At 37.3% G+C, this 24176-nt stretch overlaps 1 protein-coding gene across 9 annotated transcripts in view; it reads left to right on the plus strand.

The window, feature by feature from the left end:
* The window catches only part of PLEKHA5 (pleckstrin homology domain containing A5), a 241028-nt gene that overhangs the window by 94541 nt on the left and 122311 nt on the right, over window positions 1-24176 (plus strand). The window contains exon 4 of one of the 9 annotated variants that reach the window (XM_055318817.1): window positions 3935-4027. The exons of the other annotated variants lie outside the window; for them this stretch is intronic. Within the exon in view, the coding sequence (XP_055174792.1) occupies window positions 3935-3986 (52 nt within the window). The 3' untranslated portion in view covers window positions 3987-4027. Of the gene's footprint in view, window positions 1-3934; window positions 4028-24176 lie in introns of those variants that run through there. 9 annotated transcript variants of the gene reach the window in all.

Consider the following 24176-nt stretch of genomic DNA (forward strand, 5'->3'; position numbering starts at 1 on the left):
CGGTATGTATATTCTATGCATATATGTTTTCTTCTGTAATTGAGAGCATACGGAATATACAGTGTTATAATTCTACATTTTCACCTGACAGTTTATTTTGAGCATTTTCAAAAAGATTTTCTGAAATATTTTTACTGTAAAAAGTGAAACATGCTTATTGTAGAAAATATTACAGAACATGAGTAGATTTACAGAACATGAGTAGGTAAAAGGGACAAAAAAATTATTCATGACCCTACTCTTTCAATACTGATGTTTGTGCCTCTTCATTGTTATGTTCTCAGCTTTAACCTGATGCTACTGAGTAATAGGTGTCTTGACTTCAAGTGACATTTTCTTCTCTTTTTTTCTAATGTCCATTAACTTAGTGTGTCTTTCAGTCACCTTTTTATTTTAGTTTGAAGTACCCGAGTTACTCAATAGTGAGGTAGAAGTAATTGAAACCCAGTCATCTTGAGTTTGAGGAAGGAGATTAAATTAGTGATTTCATGCTTCTTTGTATTACAAGGATTATAAAGATGTAAGCATGAAGCAGCCATCAACCAAAGTCAAAAGAAAAAATTCAAGTTTGGTTTTAATAAAAATGTGAAATATCTGTTAAAATACTATGTTTAAGTAAATGTATTGAGAAGTAGGTTTTAAAAAATCTGTGCTCACGTGCCTAGTTTTAATCTTAAATATTTCTGACACTGGAAACGTTACCTCACCAATGCATTCATAAGTTCGCCAAACATTACATGTACTATGTTAACGTAGTTATTGAGTGCCCATTTTCTGATATAATGCTCACAACTGTCTTTGGGAAATGTATTATTATCTCTGTTTCAGAAATAGGAAGACATGTTGAGAATGTCTGTTTCACATTCATAGAACTTGTCAGTAGCAGAGCCAGGACTTAAACCCAGATTTACATAATTCCAAAATTTGTTTTTATCTCTAAACTGAAGAATTCTCTGTGTTTTTGATATTCCAGTTCCTCTGCTAGATTCTTGTAAGCCTCAGACAGCTCCTAACCCATCTAGCAGAGGGGAAATAAGGCCTAAAAAGAGATAATTCCTGTCAAATAAATAAACACAGAAGAACATCTACACATTCTAGACATAGGTGACCTAAATCTCCAAAGACAGATGACTGATCCCTCTGAGGCAAGTGCTGAGGATGGTAGGAGATATGTGCACAGTTTGAGGTGGCACAGAGAAGGAAGTGATTACTCCTGCCCAATGGTATGAGAGTGTGGGTAGTTTCCCAGAACAGATTACATCTGTATTGGGTTTTGAAGAAGGATGATTAAGAATTTACTAAGCAGAAAAGTGGAGGTGGAGGAGTAGGGGAAGCACTTGAAAGAGAACAAGACCAAAATCTTACAGATCTCTTCAAGGAACAAATACCTACTCAGTGCTATTAGAGTTATTGGTTGTGAGATACCTGGGGGCAGGAAGCTCAAGCAAAGAGGAAGGTAGATCAGAGTAGTATCTGAGCTTGCCAAAGAGCATAGACAATCCCGTAGGCATTGGTGGGCCATTTTAAGGGTTTAAGAAGAGGAGCAGAATAAGGCAAATCTGTGTATTAGAAAGATAAACCTACAGCAATGTGAAGGTTAAATTAAAGGTGGAGGAGATCGTGCATGGAATCCTTAATGTTTGAAGTGATATGATTGAAAATGGGACAAAGATTTTAAACTATGGCAGCACAGGGAGACGAGAGATGCTATGGAATTTAAGAGGCAGAATCTTCAGTTTGATAAGCTGGGATAGGGGTTAGCAAATGAGAGGGGAAGGACCACACCAGCATTTCGATTATACCTTGAGATAAGAAATTTAGAAGAAAAATCAGTTTAACTGGGAATAAAAAGGTTTGGACATTTTGAGTTTGAAATGTGGGTAGGATATCCCTTTTGTTCAGAGAGCAGAAATTAGATACAGGGTCCTGCGGAGCAAGAAAACAGGACAATAGATGTAGGTTAGAATGTACAAGTTTAATTAAAACACCAATATGGTTGTTGAGAAGTAACAGAAGTCATTTTTTTTTAAGTTTTATTTATTTATTCATGAGACAGAGAGAGGCAGAGACACAGTCAGAGGGAGGCTCCATGCAGGGAGCCTGATGCAGGACTCGATCCCAGGACCCCAGGATCACGACCTGAGCTGAAGGCGGCACTAAACCGCTGAGCCACCCACTCATTAAATGAAGAGTGGATTAAATTGCTATAGGATGAAGGGTATAAATGAAAGAGGACTGATGATAGAACCTTAAAGGAAACCAAATGGTTGGGTGATGGGGAGAGGAGACCTAGAAGAAATGGTTAGCATGAGAGAACCAGAAGAGTGAAATGAGGAAAAACAGGAGGAATGTTAACCGTGTCAAGTGCTACACGTTAGTCCCATGAACTAAGGAGTAGGGAGCATCCTTGGTCCAGTAGGAAGACATCAGCCACCTTCACCGAGGGAGGAGGCAGGATATAGGCAAAATGACAGGGCAGGAGGGAGGGCTGACAGCCAGTGTGAATTAGTCTTTTGTCCAGGAAAGAAATGGGGAGTTCACTGACAGGATGCATCAAAGAACGGGAATGATCAGAGTATGTTTTTCAGCTGGCAAGTAAGCAGCCAGCAGAGAGGAGATTGAAGATGCAGGAAAGAGAAGAACGAGGTGTTGGAACAAGGTCCTAGGGGAGCTGGGAAGAAAACTGATCAGGGATACAGAACAGAGGGTGGTAAGCTCATCTTTTGAAGACTTGAAGGAAGCAGTAGGAATGGGCATAACTACAGTTAAGATATGAGGTGTAAGGTAACAGAAGTGAAGTTTATTTGGGGGACATCAGAGAGGGATTAGATTTAAAGAGAAAAATTTGAGGATAGCTGCTAAAGGGAGAATGGAAGTAAATTAAAAAGTTGCTGCCAGGTAGTATTAAGAACTCCTCTGAAGCTGGCAAGCAGGAATTGTTCATCACATCAATCCATATGGGTAAATGCTGGCTTTCATTTGAAAGCAAACATATTTCTTTCCTTTTTTCTCCCTCCAGAATTTATTTGCTTGCTGAAAACTATTCCTTCTTTTATAGTACTTAGAACCCCTGTCAGTTTAAGTTTGTTTAGGTTAGCCAAACATTTTTTTAATGTGAAATACAGAAATATGTTATAAATAATACAGAAGTGATAACAGAATCCAGACATTGAATAATGATTTATTGAGTGTTTAGTGCTCTCTAGCATGCAGAGATGGCGGGGGTATATGCACCCTGACATGTTAATAGCTGAGATTTTCACCAGGGAAAAGGGGGTACAGATAGGTAGTTTGGATAACCATATCTACACACACACCCCTCTGCAAGTTATATTTAAAACTTTTTAAAAGCATTTTTGTTTTTGAAACCATATATTCATATCTTTCTGAAAAATGTCATAATAAACCATATAAAGGACTCAATACTAGTTCCTGAGACCTCTTTTAAAAACTTACTTAGACTTTTAAAGAAATCTCATTATTTAGCAAATCTAAAGAAATCCGTTTTAACCAGTTGGTGCTCAAGAGCTGAGTTCACGGGCAGCCCCGGTGGCGCAGCGGTTTAGCGCTGCCTGCAGCCCGGGATGTGATCCCAGAGACCCAGGATCGAGTCCCACATCGGGCTTCCTGCATGGAGCCTGCTTCTCCCTCCCTCTGCCTGTGTGTCTGCCTCTCTCTTCGCTCTCTCTGAATGAATAAATAAATAAATCTTTAAAAAAAAAAAAAGAGCTGAGTTCACTGTAGCTCAGGGAGGTGCTGAGTTTGGGGGGGGGGAGTTGTTTTTTTGTTGTTGTTGTTTTTATTAAATTTGTCACTTCAAAGGTAAAATGTTAATTCAACAATTAGCTCCCACTTATCAATAAGAATATTAGAAAAAGTTGTATAATACTGAGTTTGGCATGAACTAGATTTATTTATATTGTTTATTTTCTAGGAAACATGCAACAAAAGGTGGGACAATGAGATCGATAAAACAAAGAAAATAATAAAATGCAAATTTGCTCATCAATCAGTAGAATTGCTCCAGTTGGACTTTGTTTCTTGGTATAAAAGGGAAATATGTTACCTTACTGTCAGAAAGAAGATGCATATCAGTTCATCCAGAAGATATTTTCCCTTGAAAAGGATTTCTCTTGTGAGTTTTTATTTAGGAACATTTAGTGGTATAATAGGCAATCATTGTACAAAATTTTTGTAGTTGAACAGGCAGGCATCCTATAGCTTTTCATTACAGCTGCCTTTGAAAAAAGCTAAGGTAGTAACATCGGACTCATTTTTTTTTTTTTAAGATTTTATTTATTTGACAGAGTACAAGCAGGGGGAGCAGCAGAGTCGAAGAAGCAGACTGTCTGCAGAGCAGGGAGCCCAATGCGGGGCTCAATCCCAGAACCCTGAGACTGTGACCTGAGCCAAAAGCAGCGGCTTAACCACCTGAGCCACCCAGGCACCCCTAAACACCTTTAAATAGAGAGGATTCTTAGAGGGCACAAACTAGAAGGACAGAGCCTAGACTACATAAAGGTTTCACTGACTAGGTGGCTATGGTCCCAGGCCCCCTTCTAGAACAGGGAGGGCATGAAAGTGGGACATAGCCGATTTGCCTGCAGTTAGAACTGCTATTTTCTAGATCCTCCACCAGTTGTCTACAGCAACTATTACCATTTAAAATATTAATCATTATAACTTGGAGTCTTACCAATGTTTATAGTCCCTCTTCCCTTTCCAGTACAGAAAGTGTCCTCCAAGACTTCTTTTCTCAATACTATTATTATATGTACCTACTAGTGAGATTATTTTGATTGTGTTTTATAGAAAAACAGTGAAAGCATCTTACAACAATATTAACTAAATTAACAACAGTTGCCAATCTTTGCCTGCTTTTGACCTACAAAAATGGCAGTGTTATTATGGCAGTGTTATTATGATTTTTAAATTTAATATAGTCAGTATATATAGAGAGAAGGATTGTGAGAATTAAAAAGTAGGTGTGGTTTCTCTCAAGAATCCTACATCTTCAGTATTATGATTGCTATTTTAAAAACTGATCAAGGACCACAGGTTTACATCATCTTCCCTGAATATTGCTTCCTTCAAGTGCTTCAATTGCTTTGAAATATAATAAACATTAAAGTGCACATATCTTAAGTGTATAATGTATAACTTGATAAAGCATCACAAAGTGAACATACTTATGCACCACTACTCAAGAAATGCAATATTGCTTTTATCCCAAAAGACCACTGGATGCCTACACCCAATCCATACTTGTCACTCCTTTGCCTTAAAAGTACCACTATTTTAACTTCTAATGCCAAAGGTATAGTTGTATCTGTTTTTTTGTTTTTAAGGTTTTATTTATTTATCCATGAGAGACACAGAGAGAGAGAGAGGCAGAGACACAGGCAGAGGGAGAAGCAGGCTCCATGCCGGGAGCCTGACACGAGACTTGATCCCGGGTCTCCAGGATCATGCTCTGGGCTGCGAGACTTGATCCCGGGTCTCCAGGATCATGCCCTGGGCTGCGAGACTTGATCCTGGGTCTCCAGGATCATGCCCTGGGCTGAAGGCAGCGCTAAACCACAGAGGGCGCTAAACCGCTGAGCCACCCGGGCTGCCCTAGTTGTATCTGTTTTTGGAAAAAAAAAAAAAAGTATTATGAAATGTGTTACAGTGCTGTCTTATATCTGGCTTGTTTTACTCATTAGCATCTTTTGAAATGGATCTGTGTTGCATGTAGCAGGAGTTTCTTCATTTTCATTGCTGTGTAATGTTCCATTGTATAAATATGTCACTGTTTATTTTATCCATTCTCCTGTAGAGGGATGCTCAGATTACTTCCAGTTTAAGACTGTTAAGATGATGTGCTGTTAACAGTCTTGCATGTTTTTTAGTCCTCATCCTTATACCTTACTTTGAATTTATTTTCAAGAATAGAATTGCTGAATCACAAGATAGGTGTATGTTCAACTTCAGAAGATATTACCAGGAAAAAAAAAAAAAAGAGGATAACTGCCAGACATGGTTTCTGAGTGATTGTATCAATTTCTAAAAGCATGTGAGAAATTTCTCATTGTTCTGTATCCTCCAGGGCAGCGGTATTGGATCATCATTTTAAAGATTATCATTCTTTCTTGGTTCTTTGCCTTACCATATAAGCTGTTGTTTTAGTTTTAGTTTCCACAAGAGGTCTTGCTGGAAGTTTGATTGGAGTTGAAGTAAATCTGTAGATTGATCTGGAGATAAATGACATCTTTACAATATTGAGTGTTCATTATATGCCTTGGTTTATTTCTCCATTTTTAAAGAAATTTTAAAACTTATTCAGTAGTATTTTATAGTGTTCTATGTGGAAGTCTTGGAAACTTTTGAAATGTTGGTAGTTTATAATACACGTTGAATGAGATACATGTTTTAGGAATGCAACAAGCAAGGTGATGAATTACTTATTATCATGTGATTATAGCTGTAAGCCAGTAGTCTTATTTTCTGTTGCAGCCCATCCTGCCTCAAAAAGAGGTGGGATATGTGTGAGTTTTCCAGTCATTAATGCAACAAATATCATGTGCTCCATAAACAACTACTAGAATATCAAACACTGTTCTAAACGTTGGGGAGATGATGGTAAACTAGAGAATAAGCCTTTTGGAATGCAGTTTAATCCTGGAAAAGGAAAGAATGCTTGACTAATGTGATAGATTACCCAAACTATAGAATATATTTAGGCACCACGGTTATAATGGAAAGGCTAAACATATATGGAATGATGTATAAGATACGTAAAGAGGTTATCATAGGGCCTAGCACATTAACGTTCAGTAAATTTTAGTTGTGCTGGTTATTGCTGGTGGTACTGTTATATCTATTTTGAGCAAAGGTATAGGCACTGAAATCAGAATTTTGGAGAAATGCCTGTGTTTAAAGGGCATGAATAAAAATTTAGCACATGAAGAAAGTCAGAAAAATGAATAAAAATACAGTGCATGAAGAAAGTCAGAAAATTAGTGCACAGAGCCTGGGTCAGAACTACGAATTCAGTGTTGTGGAAACCAAAGATATAAAGATTTTTAATTGTCCAAAACTGCACAGACACCAAAGGGATGAGAAAGAAACCGACCATTGATGTAGCAATTATGAGAGTATTGATTGACCTTTGAGAAAGCAGTTTTAGTAGCATGATTGAGGTGTTGGACTTTCTGGAAAAGTTTGGCTGAAGGAGAAGGATGAAAGAACTGAAGGAAAAGTGCTTTTACATTGGAGAAAAACTTAAATGATGTCTGCGGAAACTTCATATTTGCCAGCTAATAGGAAAATTAAATGGATTATATTAACTTAACCTATTGCTGCATAACAAATCAGAGCAAACTGTGGTGCTTAAAGCAATAACAAAAAAAAAGCAATAACAAACATTTTTGTGGAATAGGAATTTTCTGTAGGTCAGCTGGATGGTTCTGGTTGGAACCACTGGGTGCCATTTTGGGAGACTCACTACCACAGGGAGTAAGTGTAGTAATTGAAAGGACACATGTCAGGTAACTGGTTATCTTCAGTTTTCTCAGTATATGAGAAAGACTATTTGCTGAGACTTGTTGACACACTTGAGACTAGTAGGGTTGGGGTTTTTTGTTTGTTTTTTGTTTTTTAAGATTTTATTTATTTGAGAGAGCGAGAACACGTGCATGCACGCATGCACACCTGCAGCGGGGAGAGGAAGAAGCAGGCTCCCTGATGCGTCCAAGCCAGGACCCTGGGATCATGACCTGAGCTGAAAGGCAGATGCTTAACCAACTGAGGCACACAGGCCTCCCTGGGCAGATAGGGCTTTTAGTGCATTTCACTTTTCATAGTCTTCCTAAATGAGCTTTTGAACTATCAAATTTTCTTATTTTTGTATGTCAGTTATCCTGAGCACTGGGATCATTGACCTATTTTATTCCATTTTCTTCGATATGTCTCTGTATTTAAAAAAAAAAAAAGCACTGATAAATACTCATTCTAAAAGAAACTAGTGTATGTATAGTGAGATATAAGGCAGAACACTTTATAATCGTATTTTCAAACTTAAGCCAGTCACTTCTCTTAATAACAAATCTGTTGATTATACTTTTGTTTTTGATCTATTAGGGCTGCATTTATTTTTACTTCTGTTTGTTGTTTGATTGGGAGTGAAGGGGTGTGTGCTCTCTGCTTTGTTTTGTTTTTAGAAACAACTATAAAAGATTTGTGAATCATTTGGATATGTGCTGTTCCAGATTACTTTGGTTTCTCTCTTTTTTAAAATTTTCTGCCATGAATTGGTAATCATAATTTAGCTGGAAAAGCCAATTTACTATATCTATCTATCTATCTATCTATCTATCTATCTATCTATCTATCTAATCTATCTATCTAGATATGGTTACCTATCATTTAAAAAGCTAAATATTTGTTACTGGTTACTACTATAACATTTTACATATCCCTTTATTTTAAAAATACAGTTATTCTTAGACTTTCCTATGGATTTTTCAGGAGGAAAGATGTTTGGTACAAGACTGTATGTATTTGGTTTTGGTGAGTATGAAAGGGGGAGCATTAAAAATGTAGGAACAGTAGAAGCTTTTCTTTGGGTCAGACACACTAAAATAGCGGTTAATGCATACGGTTGCCAAAGTTTGTGGGTTTTTTTTTTTTTCCTTAAAAACTAAATTCACACAAAGAAAAAGTCAAAGAAACTCTCCAGTTTGTGTTTTTTTTTTTTAACTTTTAGTTGAATGTTTCCATCACATTGATGCATTGAATACAGTTACAATTTCTACAGAAAATAAGAGATTAATTTCTGTTAAGCTGTTATTAATCACATCTCAAATAAAATGCCCACCCAATGCTACTTGAGGAAAGTTACCAGTTGACTGACTTGCAGTCTGTGTCATTAAGCTTGACTAAAGCATGAAAATGAAACATAGATGTTTGCCAAGGCCCTGATAGTGGACACACTGTGTCATTGACATGGCTCATATTTTAAGCAGTACAACTCTAAATCTTTTATAAAGCCGAAATGTGGTCAGAATTTATAATCATGTTAGAAGCTTTTTAGTTTCATTATTTACCGTTTCTGTGAATGTGCCTTAATTTCTTTAATAATTTTTCCGTTTGAGATTGAGACATTTGGGGTTATTCATTATTGTGTTGCTTTTAAAAAGAAAATCAAAGACTCAAGTAGTTTGCTATTGGTTCCACTTTTGCTGACCTAGATGAAATGATGCATTTGATTTATAACCTATTCTCTAGTAAATTATGTAAATCTGAACAAAAACATAATTCCTTCATTTAAAATGTCTTTACCAACAAGAAAACAACCTAATTAAAATAAGAGCAAAAGATCTGAACAGACACCTTGCCAAAGAAAATATGCAGATGGCTGATAAGCATTTGAAAAGATGCTCAACACATTTGTCATTGGGGAATTGCAAATTAAATTAACAGTGAGATACTACGACATACTTACTAGAATAACTAAAATCCAAATAACTGACAATACCATTTGCTGGCACTGATAGGGAGCAACAGGAACTTTCATTCATTGCCTATAGGAATGTAAAATTGGAAGATAATTTGGCCATCTATTATAAATTAGCTAAACATAGTGTTACCATATGATCCTGTAGTCATGCTTCTTGGTATTTACCCAAATAAGTTGAAATCTTATGTCCACACAATAAATGACACATGAATGTGTATAGCACCTTTATTCATAATTGCCAAAACTGAAAGAAGCTAAGATGATATCCTTCAATAGGTGAATGTTAAACAAACTGTAGTATATCCATATAATAGGACTGTTATTCAGGAGTAAAAAGAAATGGTCAAGCCACAAAAAGACATAGGTGAATCTTAAGTGCCTGTTGCTAACTGAAAGAAGGCAATCTAAAAATTCTACCTAGCATAAGATTCCCATAAACCTTCTGGAAAAGGTAAAACTACCAGAGATAATATAAAGATGAGGGGCTTGGGGGAAAAGAAGAGTTGAATAGAAGAGGCATGGGGGATTTTTAGGGTGATGGAGCGATTCTGTATGATACTGTAATTGTGGTTGTGTGACACCATACATTTGTCAGAACCCACTGAACTTTACAGCACAAGTGACACCAGACTATATGCAAATTTAAGAGATCAAGGGACCTGTAATAGAATGCAGGCTGTGACAAAAGAATGCGTACGTATGACACAACCTTACTAAGAGGGGATGGGGCACAAAGATGCTGACTTAAGTAACTTTGAAAATAAGTGGAGTCTGTAAGACTAAAGCCAAAGGACTATGCATAAATACTTTATTCTAGTAAAGTCATCAAAAATAGGGAAACTCTAAAAAAACTGTCACAGCCAAGAGGAGCCTAAGGACAAGATGACTAAAGAGAACATGGTACCCTGGTTGAGATCCTGAAACAGAAAAAGGACATTGGGTAAAAGCTAAAGAACCTCAATAAGCTGTGGACTTTAATTAGTAAAAAGTTTTTTTTTTTAACTGTCTAGCTCTTGAGATTATAATGTGCAAACATGCTCAAACAAAGCTGTATTTTTTTATCCTCAGAGTTATAGATGAACTGGGTTTAGACATGTTTGTGTCCATTTCCTAACTAGTGGCTATAGTTTGTCTGTTATATACACCAAATATTTTTATACTTTGTGAAAATCTTGATAGAAATATCTTTTGAAAATGAAAGTGGTACCTGATTTAATGATTTTATTCTTGGCTGTAGTAATTATATAGTGCACGTGACACACGTACTACCCCTATTGCTTGCTAGGTACACTCAGTAATTATTGATTAAAATAGTAAATGAAGGAAGAACTGGCTCCGGTCCTAGAAATTTTCATTTATTCATAACTAACCTCTTCCCATGAAGGATTTGAAATAGCTTGTAACAAAAGGACAATAAATTACTAGTATAGAAATAAAGGAGGTGGAAAATAAGTTCTAGAAAAAATACATGTTTGATTCAGACCCAGAAGTATTTGTAAATATTTTTGAAATATAAGCACATCAAGTTTTCTTTTAGTAACTCTTTAATTCTAGGAATGACAAGCTCAATGCCTATGAGATACTATAAATATGAACAGTTGGGTCAACTGTAATATAGTAGAGAGTGATGGAGCCTTTGCTTGACCTACCAATGCCATTTACTTTATCAAACACCATGCTTCAGGGAGGTAGCTGCCCGTTTGCTTTGACCTAAAGTTTTGTTCAGTAGATCAGCTCATATCAAAAGATGTCATTAGATAAATATTTGTTTTACTGGGAAAACAATAGATAGAGTGAAGTTTTTAAATTTTTTCTTTCAATTAGTATATCAAATCTGATGCCATCCGATAGCTTTGCAATTAGGTAGTCCAAGCCTAATTTTGATTCCTGGATCCAAAATGTTCTGAAGTGCCTCCACCCCACAACTACTGGGTCCTAGGGTAACAGTGTGCTCTGCTACTTGTCTCTTGGATTTTATTCCAAGGTGTTGATACACACTCTGCTGACATTTGAGCTTACAGGTAATGAGACTATCACAACTGTTGCCTAGTGGACAGTGATCCTGAAATGCCATGAGATGTGAGAAGTTTCCCAATTTCAAAACTATTAAAAAGATTTTTTAAAGTGCTTCTTAAGTAGGTGTATTCCAAGTATACTTGTATTATAGTTCTTACTGTGAGATGGTGTGCTAATACTTTTGAACATTAGCAAATCATCTAGGAAATCTGAAACTCTCAATCTACAGTCATGACGGTTGGTTTTGTTAGATTTAATTCCTCATTTTTTTACAAAAGGTTTAACTTTATATTTCTCAAAGTCTAGTTCCATGTCATTCGTAGTATAGAAAATAATTTTTAGGCATGTTGGGAGGTGAGATAAGCCAATCTGGGCATTCATTTTTGTTAATTCTTTTGGTAAGTACTTATAGACTCTGACAGCTGCAGGTAGATGTGACCCATATATGTTTCCTCCCCACAGCCTTGCTCCCAGGCATGTTACTGCATGAATACAAGTCCTAGGCTGAATGCTGCCACACACACACTATTAACCAGTAGGTACAGAAACAGTCACTTAACCTATTCCTATAAGAACAGTAAAGTCCCTACTCTGTGCCCTTTTTAAGCATTCCCAAAAAACACCCTAATGTGAAAGATTTACTCCAAATAAGACAACATTCTGTCAGAAGGATCAGCTAACTTAATGAATTCAGCCAGCAGAACCCTTCACGGAGAGGAACAAAGAGCCAAATGAAACTTTATAATGGGGAACTACTCGAAAGTGTTTGGCTGCTGGGCTAGCCAAATTCTTGTTTCCTATTTATGCAAGGACCTTCTAGCCATCCACATACTTTGAATATCACTCATTTCACCATGAGTGAGTAATTCACCATGAAAAAATAGTTCCAACTTCCCTTATGCTAATAAACCATTTGATACAGTTTAGATAGTGGTATTTGAAGTATTTGTGTGATGGCCTTGTTTGCCTTGAATGTGGATACCTGATAAGGTATTAAGATACTGTCTCCCTCCGTCCTTTGTATTAAAGAATTTTATTTTATTTTTTAAAAAGCTTTTTATCTTTTTTTTTTTTAAGATTTTATTTATTCATGAGAGGCACAGAGAGAGGCAGAAACACAGATAGAGGGAGAAGCAGGCTCAGTGCAGGAAGCCCGGTGTGGGACTCTATCCTGGGACTCCGGGATCATGCCCTGAGCCAAAGGCAGATGCTTAATCTCTGAGCCACCCAGGCGTCCCTGTATTAAAGAGTTTTAAAGTTAATTACAAAATAACAAAGTAACACGTGAATGAAAGTTTTGCATTTTGATATATGTTGCATGTTGGAAAATATGGCTAGTGGATAAAACTTGCAATTTTGCAGATACTGCTTAGGATGAAGCTTCGTAAGTTGCTTTTTAAATGTAAACTAAATACTGCTAATAGCACACGTGATATTCTGATAGGGCAGAAGTAGACAGAACTCTGGTTTACTAGTGTCTCTGGACAAAATTTTATTATAACTCCCTTTTCTTACTTGCCCATATTGTCAGTGGATGATGATGCTCTTATTTGGTAAATAAGCCAGTCGTCTACATTTGGACTAATTTCTTGGTAAGATATCATCCCAAAGAAAATACCTACTTCTACCTATCTTTTTTTTTTTAAGATTTTACTTATTTATTCATGAGAGAGAGAGATAGGCAGAAACATAGGCAGAGGGAGAAGCAGGCTCCATGCAGGGAGCCTGATGTGGGACTTGATCCCGGGACTCCAGGATCATGCCTGGGCGAAGGCAGGCGCCAAACCACTGAGCCACCCAGGGGGGATCCCCTCTACCTATCTTTATAATGAAATAGTGTCCATAGGAAATCTTTAAAAAAGAATTTGTTGCAAAAATTTAACTTAAATGCTCTTCAGATTTAGAGTTTTATAAAATATTCCTTTTTTTTTAAGATTTTATTTATTTATTCATAGAGACACACAGAGAGAGAGGCAGAGACATAGGCAGAGGGAGAAGCAGACTCCATGCAGGGAACCCCGACGCGAGACTCGATCCTGGGTCTCCAGGATCACACCTCAGGCTGCAGGCGGCACTAAACCGCTGCACCACGGGGGCTGCCCTATAAAATATTCCTAAGTAAATATGACTAATTTATGGAATTGTAGACAGTTTACCTCAGTGACTATTTCCACTTAAAGCATTTTCTTTTTCTTTTTCTTTTTTTTAAAGATTTTATTTATTTATTCATGAGAGAGACAGAGAGGCAGAGACACAGGCAGAGTGAGAAGTAAGCTCCATGCAGGGAGCCCGACGTGGGACTCTATCCCTGGTCTCCAGGATCACACCCTGGGCTGAAGGTGGCGCTAAACGGCCGATCCACCCAGGCTGCCCTCCACTTAAAGCATTTTCATAATTATCAGTATTCTAATAAACTAGAGTTAATATGATAAACCTTCAGAAGTATGTAGCTCTAAAATATATATATATATATAATACTTTCTAAGAGTAAAATTTATGTCATTAACTTGTGAAATATGTATGCTTTTCTATTTTATAAATGTATTAGGATCTGTCAAAATTGCGGTTTCTTCTCTTTCAGCCACAATGGCACAGCAGTTTTAAGACAGTAAAGGAACCATTGAAAAGAGTTTTTGCAAATCCCTTTATTTCACATGATGGGAAATGCCACGCTAGTACCTGGCAATTGGGTTTACTACCAATTCCAGTTTGCTTCCATAAGGGTGAGAAATGCAGAACTACAAGTATTTGCTCCATCTTTGAGGAGACATGATAGAGGGGGTGCTTCCTGCCTTCCCCAAAGCCCCAGTCAGTTCCCACAAGAGTGTGTGACTCTTCTCATTACTTTGCGCAGGACAGAAATTCTGGACCAGTGCAGAACTTGCTTATCACATCTGTAATATTTGCAAGCAAAATTTCTAGGTAAAGATGAAGTTTTAATAATAGAATATGTGGGGTTTTAAAAATTACAAGTGTTGCTTGTTCTTTTCTCTTGTTACATTATGCTCTATGGTCTGCCTTCTGGGAAGGACCACCCTGATTGATCTTGCAGAACCTTGCTTTAAAGCAACAACAATTTGTTTACCCCATCCTTCTCATGAGTAGTAAAACAGCCTCATAAGGTGATATCAGAAGGTCCTCACCTATAAAGTACTAAGAAACCTCCCCAAGGATCTTCATAACAGTAAACAACTAAGGTCTCTTTCATTCATGATTTAGATCAGAAAGCTCTTTGACTTATCCTCCTGAACTACTAGCTGTGTGGGCATTTCCATTTGTAGTGTGGGAGCTAATCTGTGTTTCAGTATGTAGACTCACATTGTAAATCTTAGAATGCTGGGTGAAATTAAGAAAATCTCAGATTATATTAAGTCAGAAGAATTGTAAAATCATACTATATTAAAGCAAGTTGAAATACTGTTGACCAGGATTGATTCAATTCCAATGCACATCTTCCTGCACATCTGTACATAATCCATATTATAGCTACATCAGTTATTTTTTAATTGCTATAAAGCTCATATAGCATAAAATTAGCCATTTTAAGATGTACAGTAAGTAGCATTTAGTATGTTCACAGTGGTGGGCAATCATTACCTTTATGTAGATCCAAAATAGTTCCTTCACCCTGGAAGTAAACCTGGTGCCCATTAAGCTCTCACTCCCCATTTCCCCTTTCCCCTCAGCCCCTGGCAACCATTAATCTACTTTCTGTCTGTGGATTTACCGGTTCCAAGTATTTCTTATAAAAGGAGTCATATAGTGACTTTTTATGTCTATCTTCTTCCACTTAGCATAATGGTTTTGAGGTTCATGCATGTTGATAGCATCTACTTTTTTTTTTTTTTTTTTAGTGGCTGAATTAATTGTATGTATGTGCTACATTTTGTTTACTCATTCACTCATTGGTGGACTGTTGGGTTGTTTCCACCTTTGGCTATTGCAGATAGTGCTACTAGGAATATTTGCCTGCAAATACTTGTTCGAATACCTATTTTCATTTCTTTGGGCTGTATACCTAAGAATTTAATTGCTAAGTCATGTGGTAATTCTGTGTTTAACTTTTTAAGGAATCTCTAAACTGTTTTCCATAGCGACTGTGCTATCTTACATTACTGCCAACACTAAATATTTATCCTGGGATCCTGAACTGACTCTGGGGTTTCCAGATTAAATTCTCAACAATCAGGACTTTTTATTTTTGGGTAATACTAGTGTATACTGTTTCATGAAGATTTTCAAAGGAAACCTATGAAAGTGGTCCATGGTCTAAAGTTTGTGTTTGAGTTTCTATAATTTGTTATGCCATTGATCCTCTGGCATCTGAACAGAATTTTTAAGAACAGTGCTTTAAAACTGAACTTGCTGTTATTTAAATTAAAATACCTATTCTCTTCTTGTTTCGTCTTTTATATCTAATATGTAATGCTTTTGAAATATTGAGCAGACTTAGAAATCAGAGAGTAATTGATACATAGATTGTTTAGAGTAGAACATTCCTGAGTAGTAATTTTCAAGATGTTTTTTATTTGACTGACAGGAATTTTACTGCATAAGTATGTGGGTTATATCCTTCCAAGTTTCCAGTTGGGTACATCTTTTGTTTCTTTTTCTGGTGGTGCAGGATTTAAAGTTTTAGCAGCTTAATCATGTTTTCCAGTCATTTAATGCACTGAACTGGTTTCTCCATGCTAAATTGCATTTTTAAATTGTTTTAAATATGGTTTCTTCGTTTTTACTGAGCGCGGTGGACCACTGTCAGTGCCTCACAAACTGCTATTGCTCTCCATGCTTCCCTCCAACTTTATTCCTATTGGAAAGAGTCCAGATTTTGTTCTAATGGTTTTTTCTTCCATGTGCTTTGGAAAGGTTAGCCTCCCAAGACTTTGGGTATAAATAAAATTACTCTTCTTTCTTTTAAAGATCGATTTATTTATTTATTTATTTATTTATTTATTTATTTATTTAGAGAGCACGCGTGTATGTATTTGTGCGCGCAAGAGCAGGGGCAGGAGCAGCGGAGAAGCAGACTCCCAGCTGAGCAGAGAGCTTAACCTGGGGCTCTCCATCCTGGGATCCTGGGATCCTGGGATCATGACCTGAGCTGAAGGCAGACACTTAACCAACTGAGCCATCCAGGAACCCTTAATAATAATTATTCTTAGGCAGTTAATCCTATCCTCTATGACAGTGATAGGTTTAAGCTGAAGAACTTCCATGAAAGTTTTCTTCATTTCTTAAAAAAAAAAAAAAAAGAAGTACCTACAATTACAAATTTGTCCTTCTTTACTAGAAAAACATGATAGTTGGAGCTGCAGTAGCAGTTGTGGAAACAATAAGAGAAAATTAAAAGAATCACAGAAGCATTACTGAGCCTCTGAATTTGACCAGAGACTGTACTGCCTCCTCTTGCTATGTGAGATACTAAATTCTTCATCATTTGAACCATTTTTTAATTGGGCATTCTGTTACTGACAGCATCCTAACTCATACCAAAGGAAAGATGAGAAGTATTTAGTATTTTGTTAAAATGGGAAAAAATTGATAATATACTTTACCATTCTCACATGTGAAACTCAAGAATTTTATAGGTAAGAAAAAGAAAGACATTTAATTTAAACTCTTTACATTTACAATTGAGATAACTATAGTTACCTTGTCTATCATATAAATTATAAATAAAGGTGGGGTTTACCTGAAGGAAGAAACAAATTGAAATATTCACTAGTTTGTCCACTTATACCTATCAGCTAGCTACTCAAGCCTGTTTTTGCCTGAAAGTAGTTTAGTGGCTTAGAATATAATGCCCAAACCAAACCTGCTGAATCAGAATCTCTTGAGGTTTGGCTTAGTGATGAGTATTTCAAACCAGTTCTCCCATGATTCTGAGACGACTAGTTTTTGAATTTAGGAACCACTGACTATAGGGCAAATGTCTAAATTTCTCAATGGTTTGGAACTCTAAATACTGCTACGTTTTTTTTCCTGGCAATAAGAAAGTATTTGAATTTCACATTTCAGGAGCTAAATTAATACTAAAACATTGACTGTTAAGGATACACAATATATGTGAAAGTACTGTTTTGGAATTTGTTCTTTGTTTTCTCTGCACTATTTATTTAGCAGCTTTATGTAGGTAGCTAGGGCAAATATTTTATAATTTGAGAAAAGGATTTTTTTTCTATTTTGTGTACCTAATCTGCTTTTCCCTAAATATATTGTCTTACACAGGATTCTTGTTACAGAAACCAAACTCAAACTTATAGGCAAAAAGAGAAATTAAACATCTTATATACCCGAACTCTATAGACGGCATGGGTGCAGCTGGGCTGGGGAGTGGCAGTAAGGTTTAGAAGCGGTGACTCTTCGCAGGATGTTTGCTGCTTCTCACTGCTGATTGGCCTCATTATCTCAGAACTGATTCCACCCCAGAGATACAACAGTGGCTGCTAGCAGGTCACAGACCCCATCCCCACAGTTTCATCACCCTGGGGGATCTCTCTTGAATGACTGCTTTGTAACAGGCGCTGTGACCGGTACTGGAAATACAAGGAACCTGGACATCTGAGAATTCTGATAGTCTAATGGATATGGCTGAGCTACATACATTCCTGAATTTAGGGACATTGTGGTTATACTAACTTCGTTGTACTAACAACAGGTAGTAACCAGCACTGTAAGTTGGGAAATCTGTTAGGCTCTAAGAGTGACTGGACTGAGAGTGGCTTAAACACAGAGTAGTTCATCTTCTCAAGTAGAGCAGTCTCAGAGATAGTCCTTCTAGGATTGGAATCAGGGCCCTAGATCTTTCCATCTTCCTGTTTCTCCATCCTAACATGAAACTTCCTTTGTCAGGATGACTTCATGGAACAACGTAGCCATCCTTATGTCCAAAAGGAATAAGATCAGAGGAGCAAAAGCATTTATTTCCTAGCTGAGTCAGCTTCTTTCCAGGAGTCCCACAAGACACTCTTAATTTATATCTCATATAGTACAGCTCATTAACATTGCCTTACCTAGTTGCAAGAGAAGTCTGAAAACAGAGTACTTTAGTTGGGTGTGTTGCTACCCTTAGTGAAGCACCGAGCAAGAAAGTGGGGGTGGTGAGCAGTGGGTGGCAGAGACAGTCATCTCACATTAGCAGCGGTCAAAGGTTGGCCATATTGAGAGTTCACTGGCAAGTTTTCACTCAAAATCTAAACAGTAATATGAACTGGGTCAAACCAGTTTTCAAGTTAGTGTCAAGTCTCACTTTCTTTCATATTCATTTGTTAACTCAATAATCTATCTCTAGAGAGCGGAGGCCCACTTAGATTCCAGCTTAGTGCTTTTATTTGTAGAGATGATGATGTTAGTAAGCAAAACTGCTTTATAGGAAAATCTAGTTTCTCAAGGACATCTGTAAAAACCCACTAGCCCTCAAAACACTCTTCTCTTTTTAGTAGTTCTCCATGGCCTGTCAGGTGATACTCAGGCCCCTGTGATGTTCTCAGCCTTCAGCCCTTCTCTAGACCTACCTTTCTCTAAAACATTGCATTAAAAAAAAATAAAAAAATAAAAAAAATAAAACATTGCATTATAACCAAGCTAAACTAATTATCTCATTCTTACTACAATATTTTTTCATTCCTTAATTCTCTCCAGATCCTGCCCATCCTTTATGGTTCATGCTGATAGGCCATTTGTACTTACCTCTGCTTTTTGTTTGTTTCAGAACCATAATAGTTCCTTAATGAGCTCTAATGTATCTAATGTGTCAAATACTGTTGTGAGGCCTTTAATGTATGTGTTCATTTAATCCTTATAAAAATTCTTTGAGGAAGGGGCACCGGGTGGCTCAGTGGTTGAGCATCTCCCTTTGGCTCAGGTTGTGATCCTGGGGTCCTCAGATTGAGTCCCATATCGGTCTCCCTGGATGGAGCCTGCTTCTCCCTCTGCCTATGTCTCTGCCTCTCTGTGTGTCTCACGAATAAATAAATTAATTAATCTTCTTAAAAAATTATATGAAGTAGATACTATTATTATACCCATTTTAGAGATAACTGAGGCACAGAGAGGTATAGTCATTTTCCTAAGGCCTAATCCAAGATTCTGACTTACACTTTCTGGTTCCAGAATCCATCTATGCTATTTCATCTCATATTCTTACTTATATTTTACTTATATACTTATTTACCCACAACTAGTTTGAACATTTCTTTTTCTTTTAATTTCTCTAGCAGGATCTAGCAGATGTTTCTTCAACAAAAGAAACAATATCCTCAATAAATATTTACTGACAGAATTTAAAAATCTGTTAACAGTAGTCAAGAAAATTAAATCTCAACTCAAGTTTGTTTGATTTTTCTTTTTAATACTGTATAGTAGCATGAATAACATTTCCAATAAACTTCCAAAATATGGTGTTTTCATTTAAAAGAAAAAACTTAGGGGTCAAGGAATTTGTACAAATGAGATATAAAAACAGACAAAGATAGGGCACCTGGGTGCTCAGTCAGTTGAGTGACCCAGTCTTGATTTTGGCTTGGATCATGATCTCAGGGTTGTGAGATCAAGCCCACGGTCCAGCTCTTGCTGGGCATGGAGCCTGCTTAGGATTCTCTTCCCCTTCCCTTTCTTAAGATGAACAAAGAAAAGAAACAAAGAAATTATCCCTCCTGTGCCAGAAATGCAAGTTAAAACCAGTTTTGTTTTTGGTTTTAAGGAAGGATGCTCATACTTAATAAAACTTGGCTTTGCGAAACAAATGATCTTGATTGGAGTTATTGCCATAAGAACACCTGATGTGTTTGTTATAGCTGGGGCTCAAGGGTGCAAGAAGAGCACCTGGCCCTAGGGATCCAGATACAACAGGTTCAGCCATTTGCCACTGACAAAATCCGAAAGCAAAGAGATATGTGATGAAACAAATTTATTTCAGTGAGCCAACACCAGGAAGATAGCAGACTAATGTCTCAAAGACTGTTTCTGAATGCTGAAAATACTTCTAGGCTTATGTAAGGAAAATATGAGACAAAGGTTAGTGGGTATATACAGTTGGGCAGTAAAGATCAGGTCATCATTGTCTGGGGGTCAGTCATTTGGGGTCTTGTTGGCTGTCAGAGCAGTTGTTATTGCTTGAGGGGGTTGTTTCAGTTCCCATCACAGGATGCTTTGACTATCAGGTCTTTTGCCTGAGTTAAAATATACACCAGAAGGAAGAACTTAATCAGTTAGAAAATACAGACTAAGGTCAAAATGGAGGTAAAGTCCTTTTTCAGTGTAATCTCATGATGAGAAAGCAACAACTTGGGAAGTCAATTGGCTTTCATCAAGTCAGTTGTAGATATCAAAGTATCTATTAGGCCCAACGCTTGAGTCTCTATAACGTATTCTGTCCTGCTCCCTAGTAGTAAAACTTTTAAAAACATGTATGTTTTCAGGGTGCCTGGGTAGATCAGCCTGTTAAGCATCTCAGTCTGGGTTTCGACTCAGTTCATGATCTCAGGGTCATGAGATCGAGCGCTGCTAGGGCTAGGGCTTGTGCTCAGTACAGAGCCTGCATGAGATTCCCCCCTTCTTTTCCCTCCCCCATGTACACCCCATCCCCGCTTCCTTTCTCTCTCTCAAATAAATAACATCTTTTTAAAAATGCATGTTTTTTGGACACCAGGGTGGCTCAGTGGCAAAGTCTGCCTTCAGCTCAGGGCGTGACTCCCATTGGGCTCCTTGCAGGGAGCCTGCTTCTCCCTCTGCCTATATCTCTGCCCCTCTCTCTGTGTCTCTCATGAATAAATAAATAATCTTTAAAAAATTTTTAGAAAAATGCATGTTTTCTTGTCTCCTTTCAAGACTCTCTTATTGAGTAACTTAAGCCGACACACAAAGCAGCTGTTCACTGTTAAAAAACAAAAACACAAAAGAGCCTGCTATTTTACCAGCAAAATGAGTTTGTTTGGGAGTAGCGGAGGATTGCAAACCAGGACCAGCAGACTATGGTAAGCCATAGGCAAGTGTGGAAAATAGAAGAGAAGGGCTTGCTTTCATTAAAGAAAGGACACTGCTGGGAGGAGCTGTTATACAGAGTTCAGGGTGGTGACAGCTTCTCACCTGCTGAGTGTGGCAGTTTCTCATTGGCTGGGCTGTTGCTGGACAAGAAGAAATTCTTCCTCCTGCCTGAGGTATGTAAAGTAAGCTTCCTCCTATTTGGGATGTGAGTGGTAGTGCATGAGAACACCCCCTTCCGGGCTTCCTGACTCCGTTTTAAATGAGATTTCCTCTGTTTATGTTCACAAAACCATTGTAATAGTTTTTTTGAGGCCATTTTTTGATGATAATGAAACTGGTAACACTGATATATGTTTGATTTTATTCCTGCACCAAAAACAGACTATGTATCTTCCAGGCAGATGGTACAAGTGTAGAATTGACTTAGTCCTTGGATAATATATGCTTTGTTAGTAAATCAGACTCTGAGAAAACCACTTGGATTTTATTATTTCTTTCAGAGTGAAAATCAATAGGTAGCAGGTAGAATATATGCCACAAACTATCATTGAAAAACATATACCTGGAAAAACAACAAAAACAAAACAAAACAAAACAAAAAACACCTATACCTGGGATCCCTGGGTGGCTCAGCGGTTTGGCACCTGCCTTCGGCCCAGGGTGTGATCCTGGAGTCGCGGGAACGAGTCCCGCGTCGGGCTCCCGGCATGGAGCCTACTTCTCCCTCTGCCTGTGTCTCTGCCTCTCTTTCTGTGTCTCTCGTGAATAAATAAATAAATAAAATCTTAAAAAAAAAAAAAGTATACTCATCCAGAGTTGAAGTTAGGACCTAGGCAAGGAACTAAAGCTTAGCTAAATTTGTATTTGTTTTCTCAGTCCTATAACTTGTTTGTTGATTTATTATATCATATTCATCAACATGTTCTTGAGTCTGAATTTCTTTATTGTGCCAGAAATTTAGATTATCTTTCATAAACACAAGTACTTCCAAATCCAGTTTCCTATTAGTTACCATTACACATTTAAGTACAAAATTAGTAAATTTAAAGTTTGTGTTGTACATTGGTTGCACACATATACTTTGACTTGGAATTTTTCTAGAATTGTAATAGTTAAGGTAAAAATGTAAAGATTCTAGAGCCCATTAAAAAATTCACCACTCAAAATCCAGTTTATTCCTATCAAGTGAAATTGTCTTCAAGCATGCTGAGATGAGTTCAAATATTCAAAGGAGCTATAAATATAACCAGACATCTCACCTATAGCTCATGTCATATGATAATAGAAGGGAAGAAAGATTGATCTGTTTTAATGGCAACAGATTGTATCTTTCTTTGTATTTACTTACATAAATGAATTTACTAGAATTAGTCCAGTCTCCATGGGTATGTATCTTGTTTATTGTGCAAATTAGTTTATATATGTCTCTATTGGCAGATTCTTTGAGATGGAAGTAGGCATGACTGCATATTTTGTCAGTTATGCTAATTGTTCTTGTACTGAAACTATGAAAGTCAGGGAGATTGAAGGAAATCTCTCTGATGACTTAACATCTGAGCTTGACCTAAATCCTATAAATTGATGATATACACAGGTTATGACACTTCAGCTGGAGGAATTTGTGGCTAGTAATCTCATACAAAAAGTGGACAAAATATAGAAAGGATTAGAAAAAATAAAGGGAGTATAAAAGGGCTAAATCATCATCTTGCTAAGCTGGCCTTCAAGAGCCAAAATTGTTCACTGATGACCTGAGAACTGGATATTTTCAAATAAGAAGGCTCTGAGTTCTGTTAGCAAGCAAGTATATTTTAGTAGCTACTGCTTCCTGGGGAGGAAGATTCTAGTGGCATGAAGGACTTTCATTATAATTGGTCCCTTCCAAAGCAGGTGTTTATGGATTAATTTGATTCTTAAATCATTCAACTCTTCCAGTTTTTTTCCAGGAGATTGCTGTGTTGTGAAATTTTAGTTCTAATAGAAAACCGAGGTGATAATACAGAACAGCCCTTGAACATTTCTTGGGTAGTAAATTGAGAATGTCTGAACTGTTAATGTCAGTGTTGTTAACCTTAAAAATAAAATCTGCCAGTTATTTTACCAACAAAAAATGAGGTTTTTTGGGAGGAAAAGAAAATTGCAATCCAAGACAAAAACAAGCTGTGGAGAAAACCAGCAACAAAGGAGGAATATGCTTTGTTGGGAAGGATATTATAAACTAAAAGCCCATTGGAGCAACTTGGGAGTTGGAAGTATGGTGGCTTCTCATTGGCTGAACTGTTGGGGTTATTAGTTTGGGTGGGGTAGGGGGAGAAAGCCTCCCCACCCAAACTGGTTGCAAGATAAAGTCCATCTGTCCAAGGTCTAAGTTCCTGTTGGGTCTGTAGTGGACCAGGAATGGTAGCGTCAGTGAGCCCTCTTGTTCAAACTGTAGATCCTCACAGTTAAAAACCAGAAATAGACAAGACCACTTATGCTCTAACTGAAACCCATCATTCTTACTTCTTTATTGTTCTGTTCCTATTGTCACACTTTCTTGAGTAATTGATGAAGATGTTTTGCAATGACCAGAACATTAGAGCTACCAGAGATCAGAAAAGCTCTGATAGCAACAGAATGCCTAGAAGACCATACTCACCCAGCATGTCCCCTTCCCTGCCCATAACCTTGGGCT

This window comes from Nyctereutes procyonoides, unplaced genomic scaffold, assembly GCF_905146905.1.
Source record: "Nyctereutes procyonoides isolate TBG_1078 unplaced genomic scaffold, NYPRO_anot_genome, whole genome shotgun sequence".
NCBI lineage: Eukaryota > Metazoa > Chordata > Mammalia > Carnivora > Canidae > Nyctereutes > Nyctereutes procyonoides.